Consider the following 22,196-nt stretch of genomic DNA (forward strand, 5'->3'; position numbering starts at 1 on the left):
CAATAGCCCTGCATGGAAGGCATTCAACCATATAAACCAAAACAAAAATGTCACAAGGTTGAATTCTGACCTGTTCCTAGTTAACTCTTTCCATTCCAGTGACCTTTGTTGGAAAGTATGCTATGTAAGTAAAGATTGGGGTTTTGTGATGATCCTGTCACAGCCAACACTCACTACCCAAGCTCAAAAGTCACACCAACTGGGCAGAGCTGGCAGCCATGGAATTATATGCAGAAGAACCCTTGTGTATGTCATAAGCTATATGTTTTATGTAAAAGGTCTAGAAAAGGAGACAAAACAAGACTACTCCAGAATAGGCAGGTAAAATTTATATTTACCTGCAACAGATCCAACGTCATAGGTATGTTTTTAAGTTCCTTCAATAAATCAACAGCACCATTCTGCAGAATTAACAAAAAGCAGAGTGATAGGTTATTGTATTAACTGAAAGGTTTTGAGGAGCCACACACTTGTAACGATCCTATACGGACACTTCTTTGAATTATAGCCTCAGGACCAAATTTGTTAATCAAGCATGTTTGGAAAATAAGTAAATTAATATAAATATTTGCTATCAAATAAACACCGAAAATGACAGAAATATATTGAAGTCAAATCTACATCGGTAAGGATAAAACCTACGTTTTCCCAAATTTTGAACAGACTGGACACTGGCTGCACCTGTGTTTGCATGCCAAGTCAGAACACAGCGGCGAAAAATAGATCCGAGGGGTTAAAAATTCTGGCACTGCTGTGTCTAACAATGGCTACAAAAGTAATACCCAATATGCCAAAAGTAATAACCACCCATAGTTGCAGTACACACATTATTAATGCAGGTGTTTCCCAATCACCCACCCATACCTTCGAAATGATTATGCCCACATTATCAGCCCACTGCTTGAATTCTTAAAACTATGGATGTAGTGTAGATACATCGTCAAGTGCAAGGCGAATGAGAAGTTATCACCTGTGGACACTGCCAAAACATTTTTGATTTAATTTAATTCAGAACACACCAGTTAAAATATAGACTTAACTTAAATTTTAAATAAAATGCAAGTCATTTAACAACTATTGTTAACGTTACAAAATTAAATCTACAAAAGACTAGAATTCTGAAGAAAAATATATGGAACTACTACTAGTCAGTTCATTTTCCGTAAAAGGGGAACAAGCTTTACTATTGGAAATATTTATTCTAATCGAAATATGGAACATCTTCAAATAACCTTGTCTGCCCAAAACATTTCATTAGTTAAATTACGTCATCAGTGAGCACTCACCGAAGACATTTCGGGGGTCAAAATTAAAATCAAGATAAATCATCCCGGGGCTTTTAGTGCTAATCATGCCTTGTGATGTAGAGATTAAGGACAACATTTCCTATGCAGGCTTCGGCATGGAGTTTCATTGAGCAAGGCTGGTGACTCTCCCACCCCAAATCCCATCGGGCCGACGGCTTGGGCAAATAAATCTGAATATTTTATTACACATCTCTTTTTAAGTCCATCAGACAATGTATATTAACACAGTCACCCTGGGTCCACAGGGACTAATCCCCTCGATCGTTTATTTACATTACCAACAGCATGGGCATGGCGCTGGAAACCTCGGCACTTTACCCTCACGAGTTAACGGTCACTGGCTCGAGGGTGGCGTACCCGCTTCTGAGCAGCCTGATCATTCCCTGCACTCGGCTGCCCGCAACCCCCACCGGCTCCCGGGGTCTTCGGAAGCAACGAGAAAGCACCAGCCGACATGGGCGCCGGCATCGACAGCTGTCCTCTTACCTACCGTGTTTTTCTTGGACACCATCTTATCCATCTTCTTGGCGATGCGCACGATTTCCTCCAACTTTCCCATCGTCGCCTTCAGATCTCCTCGTCCCTCCCCCCCTTTGTCTCGCCTTGTTTAAAGGGGAGGAGAAGAGACAATGGCCGCAGTCATGGGCACAGACAGAGATCCAGACGCCCCAGCATCCGCGCTCGAGCTTCGTCGTCGCCGCCGCTCGTCTGCGGCTCGCGTAACCCCAGCCATCCACAGACCTGGGCGCCGCGGCCGCGGGCGGTGCTGGGGGTTGTAGTCCCGGCTCTGACCGCCGCCACCGGGGGACTACAACTCCCGGCGTGCACCACCACCCCTGCCGCCCGAAGAAGGTTCTGGATGAGTTGTCTGCTGTGCTTTGAACGCCACCGTTTTCGCGACGTCTAGCCTCCCAAACTTTGGAATGATTTTATTAGGTGCGGTCTGCGTTTTGCCCCTTCCTTCCCCGGAAACTATTTCCTCGTGCGCGGAACGGGAGGAAGTGCATTCCACCCGCGGTTTGAATCACGAGATTTGGTGAGGGCTCGGCGGTTGTCCCAGTGTGTGTGTGTGTGTGTGTGTATGTATGTATGTATGTGAACCTGAAATGTTTCTTGTCCTTTTTGAAGTTTTCATCATCGCCTGTTCGCTAGGTGGAGAGCGGGTGAAGAAGCTAAAGCTGTAACTTGAGTTCTGAGGCATTCTTTGCTGACTGTAAACTCGCTCAAATGAGCCGATAGTCTGAAAAGGATTTTTTTTAGCCACTTGTTTTTGATGCGACCATCAATTCACACCACAGAGAGTTGAAGTGAACTTTAATCAACTAGAACAGTGCCTGTCTGCAACTACTCTGCAAGTGAGAGCCGCCTACAGGGCAGCTGCTCTTTATACCTCCCCTCAAGGGGATGGAGCCCACAAGGGCACCAACATGATACATTCCGCGTAGTACAGTACAATGGTCAATGGGTGGAGCCCACATGGGCAGCAGCGTCATACAATGTAATACAGTGGTGAATGGTAAGTACAATGCGTTCATCACATTCACCCCCTGTTAAAAAAAATTGAAGTCCGGCGGGGGTGAAGGGCTCACAGGTTCAGTCTGTCCGGCGCTCTGATCGTGTGCTGCGATCGCCGGAGCTCTGGTATTGCAGCGGGCCCGGGTGTCGAACTCGTTGGTGCAGGCATGGGTGGTGAACTCGTCGGTGTGGGCACAGGCGTGGACTCCGGGAGCGTGTTTTCAGGAGCTTCATTCCTGTGGGACGGCGAAGAGGGGAGGGAGTTTAGGAGGAGGTGTGGAGGCCATGTAGGGGCGGGGGTGCTGGTCGGTGTAGGTTGGGGTGGTGGTAGGGGAACCTGTGGGTGCCAGGTCCCGGAGGGAAATCTTATCCTGTCGGCCATCGGGGTGTTCTACGTATGCGCACTGGGGGTTGGTGTGAAGGAGTTGAACCCTCTCGACCAGGGGGTCGGACTCATGGCTTCTTACGTGATTGTGGAGTAGGACAGACCCCGATGTCTTCAGCCAGGACGGAGGCGAGACTCCGGAGGTGGATTTCCTGGGGAAAACAAACAGGCGGTCATGAGGGGTCACGTTCGTGACTGTGCAAAGGAGTGACCTAATGGAGTGGAGTGAGTCGGGGAGGACCAGCTTGGGAAACTGGGAGATTTCTAGACCGTAGGGCCAGGAGGACGGTCTTCCAAAGCTTCGCGTTCTCCCTCTCCACCTGTCCCTTTCCCCGGGGATTGTAACTGGTAGTCCTGCTTGAGGCGATGCCCTTGCCAAGCAGGTACTGACGCAGTTCGTCGCTCATAAACAAGGAGTCCTGGTCACTGTGGACGTAAGTTGGGAAACCGAACAAGGTAAAGATACTATGTAGGGCCTTGATGACGGTGGCCGCGGTCATATCGGGCAGGGGATTGCAAAGGGGAAGCTGGAGAACTCATCAACGACGTTGAAGAAATAAGGGTTGCGTTGATGGAGGGGAGGGGTCCTTTGAAGTCGTTACTGAGGCTCAAAGGGCCGGGATGCCTTCACCAGGTGGGCCTTATCCGTTCGATAGAAGTGCAGCTTAAACTCCGCGCAGATTTGGCAGTCCCTGGTCATGGCCCTGACCTCAGTAGAGTAGGGCAGGTTGTGGGCCTTGATGTAGTGGAGAAGCCGGGTGGCAGAGGTCATCGGGGATGGCCTGGAGTGCGCGCTGGTGCATGTGGACATCTGGGGGCTCGTTGAGCTTCCCAGGACGATATACTATATCGTAATTATAGGTGGAGCGTTCGATCCTCCGCCTCAAGATCTTATCGTTCTTGATCTGTGTATTATCGAACATGAAGACTACCGACCGTTGGTCAGTGACGAGGGTGAACCTCCTACCAGCACGTTAGCGCCTCCAGTGCCGTACAGCTTCCATGCTGACTTGGGCTTCTTTTTCAACTGAGCAGTGTCGAATTTCGGAGGCGTTGAGGGAATGGGAGAAAAATGCTACTGGCCTGCCCGCCTGATTGAGGGTGGCGGCGAGGGTGCGTCACTCTCCACCTGGAAGGGGACGGACTCGTCCACTGCGCGCACCGCAGCTTTGGCAATATCTGCCTTGATGCGGCTGATGGGCCTCAGCCGCCAGTGGGAAGATGGTAGCTTTGATCAGTGGGCGGGCTTTGTCTGCACAGTTGGGGACCCACTGGGCATAATACGAAAAGAACCCAAGGCACCTTTTCAGGGCCTTGGGGCAGTGGGGAAGAGGGAGTTGCAGGAGGGGGCGCATACGGTCAGGGTTGGGCCCTAGATCTCCGTTTTCCATGACGTAGCCGAGGATGGCTAGTCTGGTTGTTCAAAAAACGCATTTCTCCTTGTTATAAGTGAGGTTGAGGGCTTGGGCGGTTTGGAGAAATTTCTGGAGGCTGGCGCCGTGGTCCTGCTAGTCGTGGTCGCAGATGGTGACGTCCAGGTACGGAAATGTGGTCCGCAGCCTGTACTGGTCCACCATTCGGTCCATCGTTCTTTGGAAGACCGAGACCCCGTTTGTGATGCCGAAGGGGACCTGGAGGAAGTGGAAGAGGCGGCCGTCTGCCTCAAAGGCCGTATAGTGGCGGACCTCCAGGCGGATTGAGAGCTGGTGGTATGCGGACTTCAGGTCCACTGTGAAGAAGACTCGGTAGTGTGCGATCTGATTAACCATATCCTCTATCCGGGGGAGGGGGTACGATCGAGGTGCGTGTATCGGTTTATGGTTTGGCTGTAGTCTACAACCATTCGGTTATTTTGTCCGGTCCTGACGACCACCACCTAAGCTCCCCAGGGGCTATTACTCCTCGATGATCTCTTCCCGCAAGAGTCGCTGTACCTCGGACATGATAAAAGTGCTGTCTTGGATACTGTACTGCCTGCCTCTGGTGGCGACTGGCTTACAGTCGGCGGTGAGATTTGCGAAGAGTGGGGGAAGGTCAACCTTCAGGGTCGCGAGGCTACAGAGGGTATAGGGGCCCGCCGAACTTCAGGGTCAGGATCCTGAGGTTGCACTGGAAGTCCAATCCCGCCAGGAGAGGAGCGCAGAGATCAGGGAGTACATATAGTTTACAATTGGTGTACTTGGCGCCCTGTATCGTGAAGTTTGTGACTGTGTACCCCCAGATCTGCACTGAATGCGATCTGGAAGTGAGGGACATTGTTTTGAAGTGCAGGGAAGATTTCGAGCAAACAGTGCCTTGCCATGTCTGGGTGAATGAAGCTCTCCATGCTCCTGGAGTCAAACAGGCAAGGAGTTTCGTGTCCATTGACCCGGACGGTCATCATGGAGTTTCGGAGGTGTTTTGGTCGTGACTGGTTGAGGGTGACCGCGCTGAGTTGCGGGTGACCGCGCTGAGTTGCGGGTACCCGGCATGGTCGGAGGTGATGGGGTGGTCCCAAGATGGCTGCCCCCGCCGGTCGCATGTGTCTGGCGGCGTTGTAGATGGCGGCCCCCATCAGTTGCACATGTCGGGCGGTGAGGAAGATGGCGTCCAAGATAGCGGCTCCCAAGTGAGTCGCACATGGCGGGCCGCGTGGGAGACGGCGTCCAAGATGGCGGCCCCCGTGAGTCACACGTGTTGTGCGGAGCTACCCCCACGGACAACACGAGGTAGATGACGCGTCTGAAGGGGGCGGAGCCGGCAGGCACGCAGCCACACTGCGAAGTCTGCGGGCCTGTGAGTCCGAGAGTCGGGCCTGCGATTTGGAGGGTTTGGACCTGGCCAGGCAAATTTGGGGAAGTGTACCTTTTTGCTGCAGTTCGCGTTCCGAGCCAGGCAGTGCTGCCTGGGGTGCTGGCGCTGGCCGCACAAATAGCAGGGTATCCCCTGGGTTGAACGGGCAGCCACGTGGCACAGATCTGGGGTACTCTGGTCAGGGGTCCACGAGGGGGTCGCGTGATCGGACGGGAACGGTTTGAGGCTTTGGAACGCTACTTCTAGGGAGATGGTTAGTTTTACCATCTCTTCTAGGTCGAGGGCGCCTTTCTCGAGCAGGCGCTGTCTGACGTAGTTGGACCTGACTCCATCCACGTAAGCGTCCCGGAGGGCGAGTTCCATATGTTGAGAGGCCTTGACGGCCTGGTCGTTGCAACTTCGCGCGAGGACTTTGAGGTCGCGTAGGTAGTCTTCTAGCGATTTCCCCGGGGTGTTGGTGGTGAGGAGGTGCAGCGCATACACTTCGTTCACTGGCCTCACATATGGGCACTTCAGCATCGCGAGGGCATCTGCATATGTGGAGGGTTCGAGTTGTATAGAGATTCGATGGCTCAGTTTCTGTTCGTCGGTGACGGTGGGCGAGGAGGAGGCAGCGAGGTAGGCCTCAACATCAGATCCAGTGTGAAAAAAATCCCTTTGACTTCCGCGGCCTGAGAGTCGAGTTCCATTCGGTCAGGTTTGAGGGCTGCTCCATAGCGATGCAGTCGATTAAATTAATGCGACGGTACAGAGTTGAAGTGAACAGTGCCTGCCTGCGACTGCTCTGCAAGTGAGAGTCGCCGAAAGGGCATCTGCTCTTTATACCTCCCCTCAAGGAGGCGGAGCCCACAAGGGCACCAACATGATGCATTCTGTGTAGTACAGTACAAATGAAATGAAAATCGCTTATTATCACGAGTAGGCTTCTAATGAAGTTACTGTGAAAAGCCCCTAGTCGCCACATTCCGGCGCCTGTTCAGGGAGGCTGTTACGGGAATCGAACCGTGCTGCTGGCCTGCTTGGTCTGCTTTCAAAGCCAGCTATTTAGCCCTGTGCTAAACAGCCCCTGTGGTCCATAGGTGGAGCCCACATGGGCAACAGTGTGATATAATGTAATACAGTGGTGAATGGTTAGTACAATACGTTCACAACAGTTTTATATTCCAAGTTGAAAATCAACGGATTAAGAAACATGCATTTAACTCCAAAACAAACTAAATTCATCACTGAAAGTTAAGCCATTTGAAGTCCAATGTGATTTAAGTGTTAATTACTAATCAACTTTGGCAATTAAATTTGATGGTTGCAAAAGTATTAAGTCTCATTGCTTCAGGTTTTAATTGCTGTTGGAGTTTTAAGAATATAAATTAAAAATAGTTTTGCATTTCCTCTGATTACCCAGTGTTTCCACTCATGCTTTATGACTTTTTTAAAAATAATCTTTATTATTGTCACAAGTAGGCTTAGATTAACACTGCAAAGAAGTTAAAATCCCCTAGTCGCCACACCATGCCGCATGTTCGGGTACACAGAGGGAGAATTCAGAATTTCCAGATCAGGACTTGTGGGTGGAAACTGGAGCACTCGGAGGAAACTCACGCAGACACGGGGAGAAGGTGCAGACTCCGCACAGACAGTGATCCAAGCTGGCAATCAAACTGGGACCCTGGCGCTGTGAAGCAATGGTGCTAACCACTGCTACCGTGTTTTTTTTTCCCCATAGGCCTGTAATTTTTTCCCTCCATAAACTACTTATCCAATTCTGTTTTGAGAGTTACTTTTTAGTTTACTTCCACCGCCCCTTCTGGCATTGTATTACAGTTCAGAACATTTCACTCCGCATAAAAATGTTCCCTGATGTTTCCATTCATTGAAGTTATTGGCCTTTGATTACCAACACTGTCATTGGAAACAGTTTCTTTATCAAAACTGTTCATGATTCTGAACACCTCCATCAAATCTGATTTCGAACATAGGCCTCAGGAGCAGGAGTTGACAAATTAGCCTGTTGAGGGAGCTTCACGATTCAGCATGGCTGATCTGGTTGTGGTCTCAACTCCACTTTGCCATCTGCCTACCCTCAACTCCCTTGTCGATCAAAGATTTGTCCAACCCTGCCTTAAATAAATTTAATGACCCAGCCTCCTGCTTTCTGGGGAAGAGAATTCCATATACTAGTGACCCCTTGAGTGAAATATAATTCTCCTTTCCATTTTAATCGGTCCAGAGCGTATAGTGATTAGCACTGCTGCATCATAGAACCAGGGATCCGGTTCAGTTCTGGCCTTGGGTTACTGTATGGAGTTTGCACCTTCTCCCCGTGTCTGTGGGTTTCCTCTGGGTGCTCCGATTTCCTCCCAAAGTCCAAAAGTATGCAGGTTAGCTGAGGTTACATGAATAGGGTGGTGGAGTGGGCCTACGTAGGTTGCTCTTTCAAGGGTCTTTGCAGACTTGATGGGCCTAATGGCCTCCTGCACTGCAGCAATTCTGTGTTAGACCTCTTATTCTTAAACTCCACAAGCGGCCGTGAATCCCAGTCCTGCCCGACTCCAATATAAATTTGTGAAATTACGCTGGCTGCCCGCTTAGTGGCAGCCAGTGTGAATCGCGTTCACATTGGGTGAGCAAGGTGGACGGCTGCCGTGTTCCATTATGGCCCACACCAGCGCATATACTGACACGCCAGTGAACATGTCGGATGATATATTAGGGCATAACAGTGAGGCCACATCCTCTCACTGGAGCAGATGGTGGAGTCGGGGAGCATCCAGTTTGCCACCAATCGGAGAACTGCTGGAGACGGACCATGCTGAGTCCAAGGATGGTGAGGAGTCTCTGGAGTCGTCCATAAGGTGGCAAATGCTGGATGTCAAGCAGGATGAGTGGGAAAATCTGTTGGAGATCCCTGAGGGGTTGTATGCCATGATCTCTGTCATGGAGCGCATGGCGGAACATGGGCACTGTGCTGACCCTGGGCTCTCACACACAGCCTCATCCATTGAAAGAGTGGTGACTCTCATGGAGAGGCAGCTCCAGAGCAATGACACATGGGGTTGTGCTCGGATCTGCAAGCCCTCACACAGACACTGACTTCAGGAGGTAAATACCTGTATGGGAGATGGAGGTGCCAACTAGTGTCACTGATGGTTGGCCATCCTTCATTGAGATCAGGGAATTGAGGACTCGCCTCAGAATGGCAGACAAGGTGGCTGTCATCTCTGTGGACTCTTCTCAGAGCCCCGGATGTGAGCACCAAATCTTCCATCTCTTTGCCAGTCGTCGCTCCGTGTCTGTGGCGACTTGAGGGTTGCTCAGCAAATGTTTCTGAGCAAATCCTCCTGGGCAGTCCCTGCTCAAGACTCACTGATCAAAGGACAACAGCCAAGGTAATCTGCATCAACAGAGCAACTTGATTGGAAACCTGCCTCGAATGTCACAGTCAGTGATAGGGAGCACTTAGATATAACACCCACAAACATAAGTTCAAGCACACTCGTCACAAATGGTAACACATTGGGTGCTAATGCTTTCCTTTTATTTCAAGAACTCGGATTTGCTTTGATTTGTTTCATCTTGACTTTATCACCGTAAATAACTTGCTGTACTCAAGCCATGTGTCCTGTGTTTTGTGTCAAACTCATTATTGCCTGTTCAGAGATATCCAGGGTGTCAAACCTTATCCACCGCAGTGGATAACATGGAGCACGACATCTGCGCCTTGAATGGTGTTGCTCAGTCTGTGACGACCATGGTCGAGGGCTTCAACATCATGTATCATTCGGTGAGGGACATACCCCAGATACAAGTGGACGTTGCCAAGGCACTCCAGAGCGTGGCTCAGTCCTTGAGGACCATTGCTGAGGGCTCAATGTCATTGTGCAGACAATGCAGAGACTCCAGGACTCGCACGCCAGGTGACTCAGAGGCTTCTGGAGCTCATGCCAGCTGCCTCTCCATCCCACGGAGTTACTCGAGGCTCTACCGGCACCCTCCGGGAGGAGGAATTACCAGAGCCCATTCCGGTGCCTTCCATTGAGGTGACCTAAGTTGGTCTTCAGTCCTTTTGAATCCCCCACTTCCAACTCCAGCACATCTCAAGAGCAGTCGGCAGAACAGGGTGGCAAGGCAATGCCTATGACTCGGGGAAGTCGGCCGGGGCACTCCAGGTCTAGGCTCTCCACTAGATGACCATCAAGTACATCAAAGGCCACTGGGCATGGAAGGCAGCAGGCTGCCTCCATCTCTGATGTGCATACTGGGAACAAATCTAGACCAAGCACTAGACTACGGAAGATCAAGAAGAGTGAGGAGCACTGAGTGGGCACAGGTACGGTCACAGTCCATAGCTAGGGGGAATGGACAACTGACAGATTAAAATGTTCACCATTAAACATGTCACACCTGATGCATGTGAAACCTCTTACTTAATCTTCATAGCAGGCCTACTTGCACCCCCATGCCCTGTTCTAGCCCCCTGTTTCCCCCCCCCCCCCCCCCCCCCCCCCGCTGCCCCTTTGGCACAAGATCAAAACCCCCCAATGCAGACTCCCACCATTAGGATGGGTGTGTGTGTGCTGTCAGTAGAAAGACAGGAGGCCGACTTAATCCAATCCTGAGGAGCACCAGAGCTTTCCTAACCAAGTTATCATCACTCTAGTGCCAGCACATGCTCTTCACCCTGTAGTGATATGACATGGACCCTTGGAGAGGGGAACAGTGTGGTTGGGGTAAGGAAGGTGTGATATGGGGTGACAGGATGTAGAGCGGACGGGCACAGTCTTGTCTCATGAGAATCTCAAGGTGATGAGGGCCTTCCCGGTGGTCCGCTCTCCCTTACCTAAGACACTTACCATTTGGCCACAAGAGGGTTCTCAGTGGTGCTGCTCTGCTCATTACTGTTTGATTGCTGGCAGCTGCCTATGCACATTTACTCCGGCCCAGATCAGGAGCCTCTGGACCCCAGACCTCTGCCAACAACATTAGAGAGGTCGTATTCAGCTGCCATCTGCTCATCCAGATACTTACTGTTTGGCTGTAAGAGGGTCCTAGGTGGTGAACTCCTGCTCTTTACTGTTTGGTTGTTGGCAGCTGCCTCTATGGTGCTGACGCTCCGAGAGTACAGTCACACTGTTCAGACATCAAAGGTTACACGACATCCAGTCCACTAATAATCCCATCAGACAGGGACCCGTTCCTTCGAGGAGGCACTTGTGAATTCAGGAATGTGAAGTTCTATCACAACTGATAAGACTAATCCCTTTTTTGAAATAAACCTCAGCTGTCACAGTCAAAGGGGCTGAATTGGACTTTGATAAGAGAAGTTGCAGCAAGGCTTGTCCTGGGAGAGTTTGATAGAACAAATAGGCTGCAGCTGTGGTCGGCTCTGTTATGACTCCTTAATATTGGTTTGACGGCCTCACAGATGTCTGGTGCGAATCTCGGTTTTGGCTTCTCCCACTATTCACCCGCCACAACGTAATCAGCTCCAGGTGCAAAAGTGTGGGAAAATTGCATCCGTAATCTTAACAATCTCTTTAGCTCTTTTTGTCATGTATTCATTCATGGGAGTCGAGGGCGCACAATTTGCAGTGCAGAAGGAGGCCATTCGGCCCATCAAGTCTGTACCGGCCCTTGGAAAGAGCACCCTATTGAAGCCCACGCCATCACCCTACCTCGTAACTCCGTAACCCCACCTAACGTTTCTGGAAACTAAGGGCAATTTAGCATGGCCAATCCACCGAACCTGCACATCTTTGGATTGTGGGAGGAAAACGGAGCACCCGGAAGAACCCCATGGAGATACGGGGAGAATGTGCAGACTCCGCATAGACAGTGAATCGAACCTAGGACCCGGGAGCTGTGAAGCAACTGTGCTACCGTGCTTCCCTCACGGTCAATTGAAATAAAAGCCACATTTCTACAGGGCGATACATTTCAGAGTAAACTGCCCCTGAAATAGCCCAAGGAGGCAGCAAATGCAGAAAGGAAATTATTGAATCTAAACAAATGCTTATGTGGTCTATAAATATGATGCTGCCAGAGTATGGTATTAATAGATTAAAACTGTTTTGCTGAAAATGTGATGTGTTCAACTAAAAGGATCCCATGATATTTCATTGATAACATAAAAACAACTTTGAGGCATCTTTATGATGCTTGTTAATGATTTGTGCTGGGGTAGTACTGTGAAATTTGAGACGTGGGGCTGGATTCTCTGATTTTCAGACTAAGTGCTGATGGCGTTGTGGGAACAGTTGCGTTTTACGCCAGAAAAAAACAGCGCACAAGCTGCACCAAGGGGGCTAGCAGCCGCACAGTGTAAAGCTTTACCTGCGGATACGGCTGGAGAATTGCCGGATCCGTGGCTGCACTTGCGCACGGGGCGGCCTGCAGCAGACGCGCCGTGCAACATTGCGCCGGCCACGCACAAACCCAGTCTGCCAAAAACAGCTCCCCTGTAAACAGCCGCTCCATCCCGGACCACCCCCAACCCTCGACGAAGGCCCCCCTGCAAGCGGAATGGCTCCTCCCCCACCCTGACAGTGGCGGTGCTGTGTTCAGTACCAGCCGCCATGCGGGGTCATCGAAAAAAGGACATAAGCGCCCCACGCCATCGGGAACTCGGCCCATTGGGGGAGGGCCTCAGGAGATGTCCTGAGACCATCCCGACAGCTTTTGCGATGCTCCGCCCCCGATTTTGGCACAAATGAGGATTCTGCAGTCGATCAGCGAACGCGATTTCGGCGACCGGAGAATCACGCCCGTGGTATTAATAAGATTGGAGGAGAATTTAAAATTGATATTCAGGGCATTTTAAATATATTAGTTTAGATATTAAGGAAATTAGGTCTGGGAGAACTTGAAATCAAAATTCTGTTGAGAGAACGTGACTCCCATCTCAGTTAATCTTACAAGGTCATTTCAGAAAGCTGATGCAGTTTAATAATAATCTTTTCAATAACCTTTATTGTCACAAGTAGGCTTACATTAACACTGAAATGAAGTTACTATGAAAAGCCCCTAGTTGCCACATTCCGGTGCCTGTTCGGGTACAACGGGAGGATTCAGATTGTCCAAATTACCTAGCAGCATATCTTTCCGGACTTGTGGAAGGAAACCGGATCACCCGGAGGAAACCCACGCAGACACGGGGAGAATGTGCAGACTCCACACAGACAGTGATCCAAGCCGGGAATCGAACCTGGGACCCTGCCGCTGTGAAACAGCATTGCTAACCACTATGCTACCGGCCGCCCCTATCTAAAGAAGAGATAGCAACTGTGAAGCTTAGGCAATTGAACTGGTTATGTTCTCAAACCAGATGCTGGTTTTAGAACATTACAGCGCAGTACAGGCCCTTCGGCCCTCGATGTTGCGCCAACCTGTGAAACCATCTGAAGCCTATCTGATCTACACTATTCCATTTTCATCCATATGTCTATCCAGTGACCACTGAAATGCCCTTAAAGTTGGCGAGTCTACTACTGTTGCAGGCATTTGATATGTTTAATCACATACTATGATGAAACAGCCAATAGTGAAGCATGTTTTGGTGACAAAACATTAAGAAAACCCACCATTCACATGCTAATCTTCCAAATGGGAATTCTCCTGACTGGTTTCTTAATACTGTATTTCCGATAGGGGAGAGTAGAAAATGTTGTTCTTAAGCTTGAGAACCATACAAAATAAAAAGGGTTGTTAAAAGTACACTGGTTACCAAAGCAATGACAGTGGATATAAGATTCTATTTGTCTAATATTTAAGTAAGGTATATAATGGGCTACTGAAGACGATATACCTATTGAATGTTTTGTAGATAATGAATATACACCCGATTAAAAATGTGATTGAGAAAACGTTATGGATTGACCCTTCTGACTTGAAACAAATGCTGGAGAGAAAGGAACTTCTAAAATTAAATGGGTTTTCAAAAAGATATGTTAAGGGTCTTAGAGGTGGGGCATTTTGCAATGTAATGCTTTGTATAGAATATGGAGGTCTTCGATTTAATTTGTTTTGAAACTTTTGGCTGTACAAATAAAGTCTATTTTATATTTAAAGCAAGAGAAGAGAATCTGTTAATTGTAAATAGGTATTGGTCATTAAGTGGGGATTCATTGTTTTCCTATAAATTGGAAACTGGGTGCCTGATTATAAGGTTTATTTCTGTAAATAAATGCTTATAAAAGTGTGTGAAGATTGGCTCTTTTTCTATCCTTCACCATCTGGCTTTCTGGAGTCTAATTCTTAAATGTTTGACTCAAATGCCCTATAAAATGGCCTAGCAACCCACTTGGTTCAAGGGTAATTAGGGATGGGAAATAAATCCGGGCCCAGCCAGCGACTCCCACATCCGTTAAATGATTTTAATAACTGCATCTTTAGGATTTAGTTCATGGGCAGATTAATGCAGAAATCCTGAAGTTATCGTCTGTCACCCACTGTTCCACTACAGGTTGTGATATCCTCCACTTTTAAGGTGGCATTACAAAATCAATTTTTTAAATGAGAATTTCCCCACTTCCATCATAAAATCATTTTGAGAACCCCCATGAACGTTAGGCTTTGGTGGTGTGACGGGCTGGATTTTCCGCTACCTGATACCGGCAGCGAGAATCATGATCAGGCAGACAATGTTATGTGGAGCAAAAACCAGCCACGATGCTCCATTCCCCTGCTGGCGATGGCAGTGAGGTTTGTGCCACGTACCAGCAGTACAATGCAAATCTGTTATCTGCATGGTGTTGACTACGATTAATAGGTGGATACCGGATGCCCCACCCCTCTGCGATGCTCCATCCACCCCCTCTCAGGCAGGAGTCGTGGGTGTGAATTAGTGCAAGTATTTATGAGCGGGGCCCAGGCACCATAGCTATTAAGGAGGAGCAAGTAGGTAAGAAAACTCAAAACTTTTCGGGCTTTCTGGGGGCATCTCCCTAGTCCACAAGGAGTAGCAGGAATATGGGGCCAGGTCCACACACTCTGGGTGTTCCCTTCGGAATCATGCTGGCCTGGCTCAGACAGCCATTGCTGCAGTATGTCATTGAAACCCAACTCTTTACGGCAACGTACAAGCTCCTGTTTATTCACAATTCTCACTGCATGTCCCGCGGGGGTGACGGGTCTACAAATTGAGTCGGTCCCGTGGCCGAGTCGTCCTTTGGGATCGGCGGAGCACCGGGGTTGCAGCCTCTTCGGGTGGCTGGGTGGTGACGGTCGGTGAGGGTACGATGGTGGACTCCGGGGGTGTTTCGGCCCGAGCTTCATTCCTGATCGCGGTGACGGGGGGCGTATGAAACCTATAGGCGTGGGGGCGCCGAGCGTGGGCAGGGAACCTATAGGCACGGGGGGGGAGGGTTGGGTGGGGTGTAGTGTGAGGGGTACCTCGGCGGTGGTGGTGTTGGATCCTGCAGGCGCCAGGTCCCGGAGGGAAGCGGTGTCCTGACGGCCGTTGGGGTATTCAATGAAGGCGTATTGGGGGTTTGAATGAAGTAGTAGCGCTCTCTACTAGCGGATCTGTTTTGTGTGCTCAGACATGCTTCCGGAGAACTGGGCCCGGTGTCCTCAACCAGGATGGGAGCGAAGCTCCCGTGGTAGTGCCCCGAGAGAAAACAAATAGTCGTTCGTGAGGGGTCTGGATGGTGGCGGTGCACAGGAGGGACCTAATTGCCTGGAGCGTGTCAGGGAGGACCTCCTGCCAATGGGAGGTCGTGAGATTCCTGAACCGGAGGGTCAGTAGGACGGTCTTCCAGACCGTCGCGTTCTCCCTCTGCACCTGCACCTTCCCCCTGGTTGTAGCTGGTAGTCCTGCTCGAGGCGAGCAGGTACTGACACAGCTCGTCGCTCATAAAGGATGAACCCCTGTCGCTGTGTACGTAGCTGGGGAAACCAAACAGGGTAAAGACACTGTGCAGGGCTCTGATGACTGTGTGGGAGGTTATATCGGGGCACGGGATGGCAAACGGGAAGCGGGAGAATTCGTCGATGACGTTCAGAGAGTACACATTTCGATTGGTCGAGGGGAGTGGCACTTTGAAATTGATGCTCAAGCGTTCAAAGGGCCGGGAGGCCTTTACCAGGTGGGCCTGTTGCAATCACTTCCCTATTTGTGTCCATTGTCCCTGGGATCGTTCCATTACCATGTTAACTGTCCCGGAGATTGCCTCATTAGTATGCGGAATGTTCGTTTCGGTGCTGTCTGCTCTCTTGGCAGACAGAATACACATTGGCTTGGTGCAGCCTGCTTGTGCTGCAAACATTGTCCATTTTAACCTGCAAGCTTTGCGTTCCTCCATTTTGTATTGAGGGAATGGCCAACTTCGGTGGCTACACTCCCTCCTTGTGATCCTCATGAGAAATCATGAAGGATCACCCAAGTACGGTGTCTTTGGGTTCCCTGACCTCAGCGAGTTCCATGACTTTTATACTGTCCTCAATTATGGCAAAAAAATTTTAACTAACAATTCCTGATTGGTGCTATGTCAAAGGGGACATGCATTATCAATTGGAATCGGGAACCTCTAACTATTCTCAATAAACTACTCTCATCTCATATTTAAACACTCTACAACATTCTAAACTCTTAATCATTCACACAGCAGCATCATTACATTTCATTCTCTCTGACTCGGAAGTCGAGCGCAGAGGTACATCATTAATAGAAAGAATATCTTTATTTTACAAAGGCATCGAGCGTAAAAATAAATACTTGATTACATTTCCAGGGGTTCGGGGGACTGGTGGAATCCAAAAATAGGGGATCTCACTCTATACACTGTTGAGGCACGAGAGCGGTAGGCTCTCCTTCTCCATTTCCTCATCTTGAGGGTTTGGACTATAATGCAGATGATCGCTGCTGCTAAAAGTGATTCTATAACGTACGACAAGGAGTACCATGTCAGAAATCGGGTACACCAGGTCAGGGTACTGTTACCATTGACTGGGCTGGGGGTGGTCTGGGTTTGGGAGAAGTTAGCAAACGTTGTACTGTGGGAAAGGGGGTTCGCGTCCACGCCCAACCACGCAGATGCCACAAAAGCTAAAAACATAGCAATTGGAGTGCTCTTCATCTTCTCTGTCTCTTCTCGTCTCTTTCCTTCCTGGGATCTTGCTGTGCTGTTGCTTGGGTTCCTCTCTCGAACGTCCGAAAGCTATGGGATCTGTTTGTGTTCAGCTTAATATCTTGACTTTAAGTATATCTGTCCTCTTGTTCCAAATTTCCCTTTATGATGGTCACCTCCATGTGACTCCCTCATTTTTTTTTCAAAAGCGGACTTAGGACCAGACATATACTTATCTATTAAACCAGTGCGATCCGTCTCGCAGAGTGTTGCAATTTACCATCCCAAAATGTTCCTGGATGTAAATAGCATATGGAGTGGCGGCCGAAGGGCTACCTTAAACAAAATGAAACCAAGCTTTAGAAATGAAAAAAAGTCGAATGAGTTGCATATGGGCCGCGAAGGGTAAGAGTTGAATGGGATCCCCGGGTAGGGCATGCTGTGCTGTACCCGAGCTTAGCTGACCAGAGGGGGGTCCTCAGACAGGGCGGGTCCTCAATGCCGTTTCTCCACTGCCTGAGTGACCTGAAACGAACGGGCAAGAATGTAGTCATTGTTGAATTGCAGCCTCTATTCCCGGAATAGAGGGGCACCTAAAAAAAAGGGGAGCCAAGATGCTCCTAGTGGGGTGAAGGGTGAAGCCTTGAGCTGGGCTTCAGACATTTCAGATTAAATGTTGTCGGGAACAACATCTGTAAACAGAAGACAAGTCGTGAACATTGATCGATTCAGCAGAAGACATCTCAAGTGATATGGCGGGGGATTGTGAGATGGTCACAAACTTTTCAGCTGAAAGTCTTGTGGCCAATCCTCCTAGGCGTTCTGAGTTGAATGAAAGACAAACATAGAACAAACAAACATTAAACATACTGCAGGTTCCATCAGAAAGGACAGCGCTTCTCTCAAGCGGTTCCTTATACTTCATCATCTGGACACCTCATTCATTATCCTCTGCGAACAGGTTCGCAAAGAGGTTGCCGTGGCGGGAGTCAGACATCAAGTCATCCTCTTCTCCCGGATCCCATACCCTTGTATGGATCAGGCATGCAATTTTGGCATTGTGTGACCTGGGGTCACTCTCATCATTGCGGACAAGTCTCCATGAATTGTCCCTGTGCCAAATCGTTGGGCCTAAATTTGAAGGAGCGTTGTCGGGGTCGTCAGTGTTGGGTGGTGGGTTTGGGTGTGGGTCTGGATTTTTAATGTAAGTGATCTCCATGGGGTCAGTGAAGTCGGGGTCGAAGTCGCTGAAGTGTGGGCTGTAGGGTGGAGTGCTGTGGCTGTCCTCAGTCTCACAGTCACTGTCACTGTCTCTGCTGTGGCAGGCTGTGGGCGTTTCGGGGCGTGGTCTGGAGTCGGTGGGCGGAGTCGAGGTCGAGTCCGATGAGGAACTGGTCTGTGAGGGGGAGGGTGGAACTGTGTCTCTTGTGGGCGGAGCGAGGTGTTCTGCTGCGTCTAGCAGGGCATGGTGCGAGTGGTTTGACTGTGTTCCATAAGCCTTTAGCTGGTTAATATGGAACCACGCTGTCTTACCGTTGGGGTACTTTATCCTATATACTGAGGGGCTGATTTTGTCCGAAATTTAGTATGGGCCGGAAGATTTTGGTGCCAAAAATATGCTGGGGTTATATACAGATAACATCACTTGTTGCCCAACTTGAAATTCTGTGGTATGGACATTTTTGTTGAAACAGGCCTTTCTCTGTTTCCACCTTTTACCCAATTTTACTGCGGCTGCTAGCTGAGCAGACCTTAGTCTCAACTAGTTGTTTAACGGCTTTCTCGTGTGTGAGGGCCGTCACTTCTGGGCTGGTCATGTCGAGTCCTAAAAGGAATTCTGATCCTTTCATAGGGCGTCCGGTCATGAGTGTGTGTGGGCTGAAACCTGTAGATGATGAAACAGTATTTCTTATGAACATAAGAGCGAATGGGAGCACTGAATCCCAAGTCGAATTGTTCTCCTGTACCATTTTCCTGAGGGTCGATTTTAGATTCCGTTTCATGCGTTCCACTATCCCGCTTGACGGGGGGATGATACGCTATGTGGAAATTCTGCCGAATATGGTCAGGACGTTCTTCATCACCTGTCCTGTGAAATGAGATCCCTGATCTGATTCTATACTTCTGGGGAGTCCCCATCTAGTAAAGATGTGGTAGGTCAGGATCTTTGCGGCTGTCTTTGCTGTGTTCGTACAGGAAGGGAATGCCTCTACCCATTTCGTAAACGTGTCTTTGACCACCAGAACATATTTATAGCCATTCCTGCAAGGGGGCAATGGACCTATGAAATCGATCTGGAGGTTTGTCCAGGGGCCATTAATGGGGCGAGTGTGGCTGAGTTATGCCTTCCTTGAATACCTCTCCGGGTTATTCTGTGCACAAATTAAGCAGTTCCCTATATAGTGGGTAACATCTTCTCTTAAATTGGGCCACCAACAGAGTTGTCTAAGGTGTGCTGTGGTAGGGTCGATCCCTTGGTGTCCATGACCATCATGGAATAATGCAATCATTTGATTCCTGTCCTTCTCAGGAACCACATACAACTGGTCTTTGATAATCACACCCTCATGTGTGGTCAAAGCGTATTTGAATCTATCGTACTGGGCCACAAAGTTTCCTTTTAAAATCTCCCAGAGATTTTCGTCCTGCTTCTGTGCCTGTACTAAATCCTCTATTTCTGTCTGTGAGACCTGAACTGAACTCACAGGGGCGCTAGCTGGTGCGATAGCTGGGGGTGTCCAAAAGTGACCTCGCCTGGAACCTGCTTTGGCCAGTGCGTCGGCTTTCACATTTCCACGGGGGATGATCGATGGTGGCTTCTAACTTTAATGATGCCATACGTCCTATCCTTTGCCTTTTCTAGGATATGGCGGAGTAATGGGGCTGATGGAAGGGGCTTCCCGTCCGCGGAGACAAAACCTCTTGACCTCCACAGGAGTAGAAAATCTGTGAGGCTATTACAGACATATAAACTGTCCGAGTATATGTCTGTGGGGCTGGGGAACGAATCTGGGTGGTGCACTATGTATGCAATGGCCGCGAGCTCTGCTGCCTACGCGCCTAAGTGACCTGGTAACTTTAGTGCTATCGCCTCTAGTGCGCATCCCTGCGCATCTTCCACATAAATTCCGCATCCTGTAATGCGTTCGCCATCTAAAACTATGGATGATCCGTCCACATAGATTTTCAAGGGGGCACACATGTCTGTGTGCTGGGGGCTCTGGCTTGAATTCCCTATCTTCCTGGGGGGGCATTTTGGCAATGAATGGTCCTGTGATGTGGAGGGGTGCTACTATTTCGCATTCATGGGGTTGTCCTGGATATTGTAGGTTGTCCGCTAAAAATGTGTGTGTCTTGGTTCGTTTAACAGTTATGTCCCGTCCCTGTAACAGAAGTGTCCACCTAGCTGCTCTTATCTGGCTCACTGAACCGTCCTTCAGTCGACCGTCTAAAAGTAACTGTGTGGGGGTGTGTTCGGTCAAAATGGTGATGGGGTTGAGTCCGGTAATATAGGAAAAATATTGTATTGCCCAGAACACCGCGAGCAGGTGCCTTTCGAAGGCTGAGAAACCTTGCTCCACGGGGTCTAACAGTCGTGAGGCATAAGCCACTGGTCGTAGCTGCTTGTGCCGTTCCTGTAGGAGCACGGCCGAGAGGGTCAGATCGGTGCTAGCTACCTCTATTGCATTGGGGGAGAGTTGGTCTGGAACTTGTAGCGCGGGTGCTGCGCTAAGGGCTTTCTTTAACTCTTCCACAGCCTCTGTATGCTGCGGAAGCCATTCCCAAGGGGCTGCTTTCTTAAGGAGGTCGGAAAGTGGGGCTGCCTTTGTCGCAAAACCATCGATATGGTTCCGACAATACCCAACCAGTCCTAAAAACGACCGGAGGGCTGAAACGTTTTGGGGAAGGGGCAATTTGACGATCGAGTCAATTCTTTTGAACTCGATCTCGCGTTTGCCGTGCGTGATGACTGTACCCAAATACATCACCTGATTCTCCAATATCTGGGCCTTTCTGGGGTTAACTTTACATCCAATACTTTGTAATAGTTCCAGGAGTTCGGACAGAAGCGTGATGTGCTCTGCCTTGGTGTCTGTCTGCAGTAATAGGTCGTCCACATACTGTACCAGACATTCGGGGCGGGAAAATTTTGCTAGTCCATTTGCCAGGTGTCGGTGGAAAATGGAGGGGGAGTTGTAGAATCCTTGTGGGAGGCATGTCCACGTATACTGCTGTCCTTTGACTGTGAAGGCAAATTTGTACTGGCACGCCTTTACCACTGGGATTGACCAGAAGCCGTTGCTAATGTCCAATACTGTGAAATATTTGGAGTGGAGTCCCTGCTTGAGCATGGTCTCGGGACTTGTTGCTACCGTGGGGGCTACTGCTGGGGTAACTTTGTTGAGTTCCCGATAATCTATGGTCAGACGCCATGATCCGTTGGGCTTCCTCACTGGCCAAATAGGGGCACTATTAGTTGAGGCTACTGTCCTAAGTACACCCTGCTCTAATAAGCTCTCTATAACTTTTCCAATTTCTCCCTCTGCTTCTAGGGGAAATCTGTACTGTTTCTGTGGTCTCGGGTCAGGTCCAGTAACTTGAACTTGTCCAGTCATTCTGCCGCAGTTGTGCCGGTGACTGGCAAATGCTGTCCTGTGTCTGTTCAAAACTGCCCTAACCTGTTTGTCCGTGCTAAGTGTGGTCGGGTCAAAGCAATAGTTGCCTAACGCGCTAATCCTGTTCGCATACTCTCCTACTGTGAGAGTTGTGGGTGCTCTGTCAGATTTTGCCATTCGCCAGACACACTGATTTACTGGGTCGAACGACAGGCTGTGGGCATTCATGAAGTCAATGCCCAGTATGTGTTCTGCTGTGCAGGGCAGATTAACTAAAACAAAGGGGGGGGGGGGGGGGGTCTGGTGGAGATATTCCCTAGCTGAATTGATACAGGGGCTGTAATGTGTCCCTGCTGTGAGTGACCTGTAAAGCCGCTGAGGGTTATTGAAGCTGTAGTGGGCCACGTGTCTGCCTGTGGTGTAGTGGAGGAATTAATGGTCGTGCGGGACCCTCCTGTGTCCCAAGGTAATTCTATGGGCTCTCCCCGAATTTTCGCCGTGACCACCGGTCTTCCGG

At 49.5% G+C, this 22,196-nt stretch overlaps 1 protein-coding gene and 1 long non-coding RNA gene across 4 annotated transcripts in view; one reads left to right on the top strand and one right to left on the bottom strand.

The window, feature by feature from the left end:
- The window catches only part of LOC119969582 (transcription elongation factor A protein 1-like), a 70,784-nt gene extending 68,723 nt beyond the window's left edge, over positions 1 to 2,061 (bottom strand). The window contains exons 1-2 of one of the 3 annotated variants that reach the window (XM_038803374.1): positions 1,798 to 2,061; positions 339 to 401 (exon numbers count right to left, since the gene is read on the bottom strand). In XM_038803374.1, coding sequence (XP_038659302.1) covers positions 339 to 401; positions 1,798 to 1,866 — 132 coding nt within the window. In that variant the 5' untranslated portion in view covers positions 1,867 to 2,061. Of the gene's footprint in view, positions 1 to 338; positions 402 to 1,793 lie in introns of all 3 variants that reach the window. The other 2 variants (XM_038803373.1, XM_038803375.1) reach the window with 2 other exon arrangements.
- An 11-nt stretch (positions 2,062 to 2,072) lies between these two features.
- LOC119969585 overlaps positions 2,073 to 22,196 on the top strand; it is a 78,786-nt gene continuing 58,662 nt past the window's right edge. The window contains exon 1 of the long non-coding RNA XR_005461421.1: positions 2,073 to 2,243. This is a non-coding gene — a long non-coding RNA (uncharacterized LOC119969585). The remainder of the gene's footprint in view (positions 2,244 to 22,196) is intronic.

Source organism: Scyliorhinus canicula, chromosome 7 (genome assembly GCF_902713615.1).
Source record: "Scyliorhinus canicula chromosome 7, sScyCan1.1, whole genome shotgun sequence".
Taxonomy (NCBI): domain Eukaryota; kingdom Metazoa; phylum Chordata; class Chondrichthyes; order Carcharhiniformes; family Scyliorhinidae; genus Scyliorhinus; species Scyliorhinus canicula.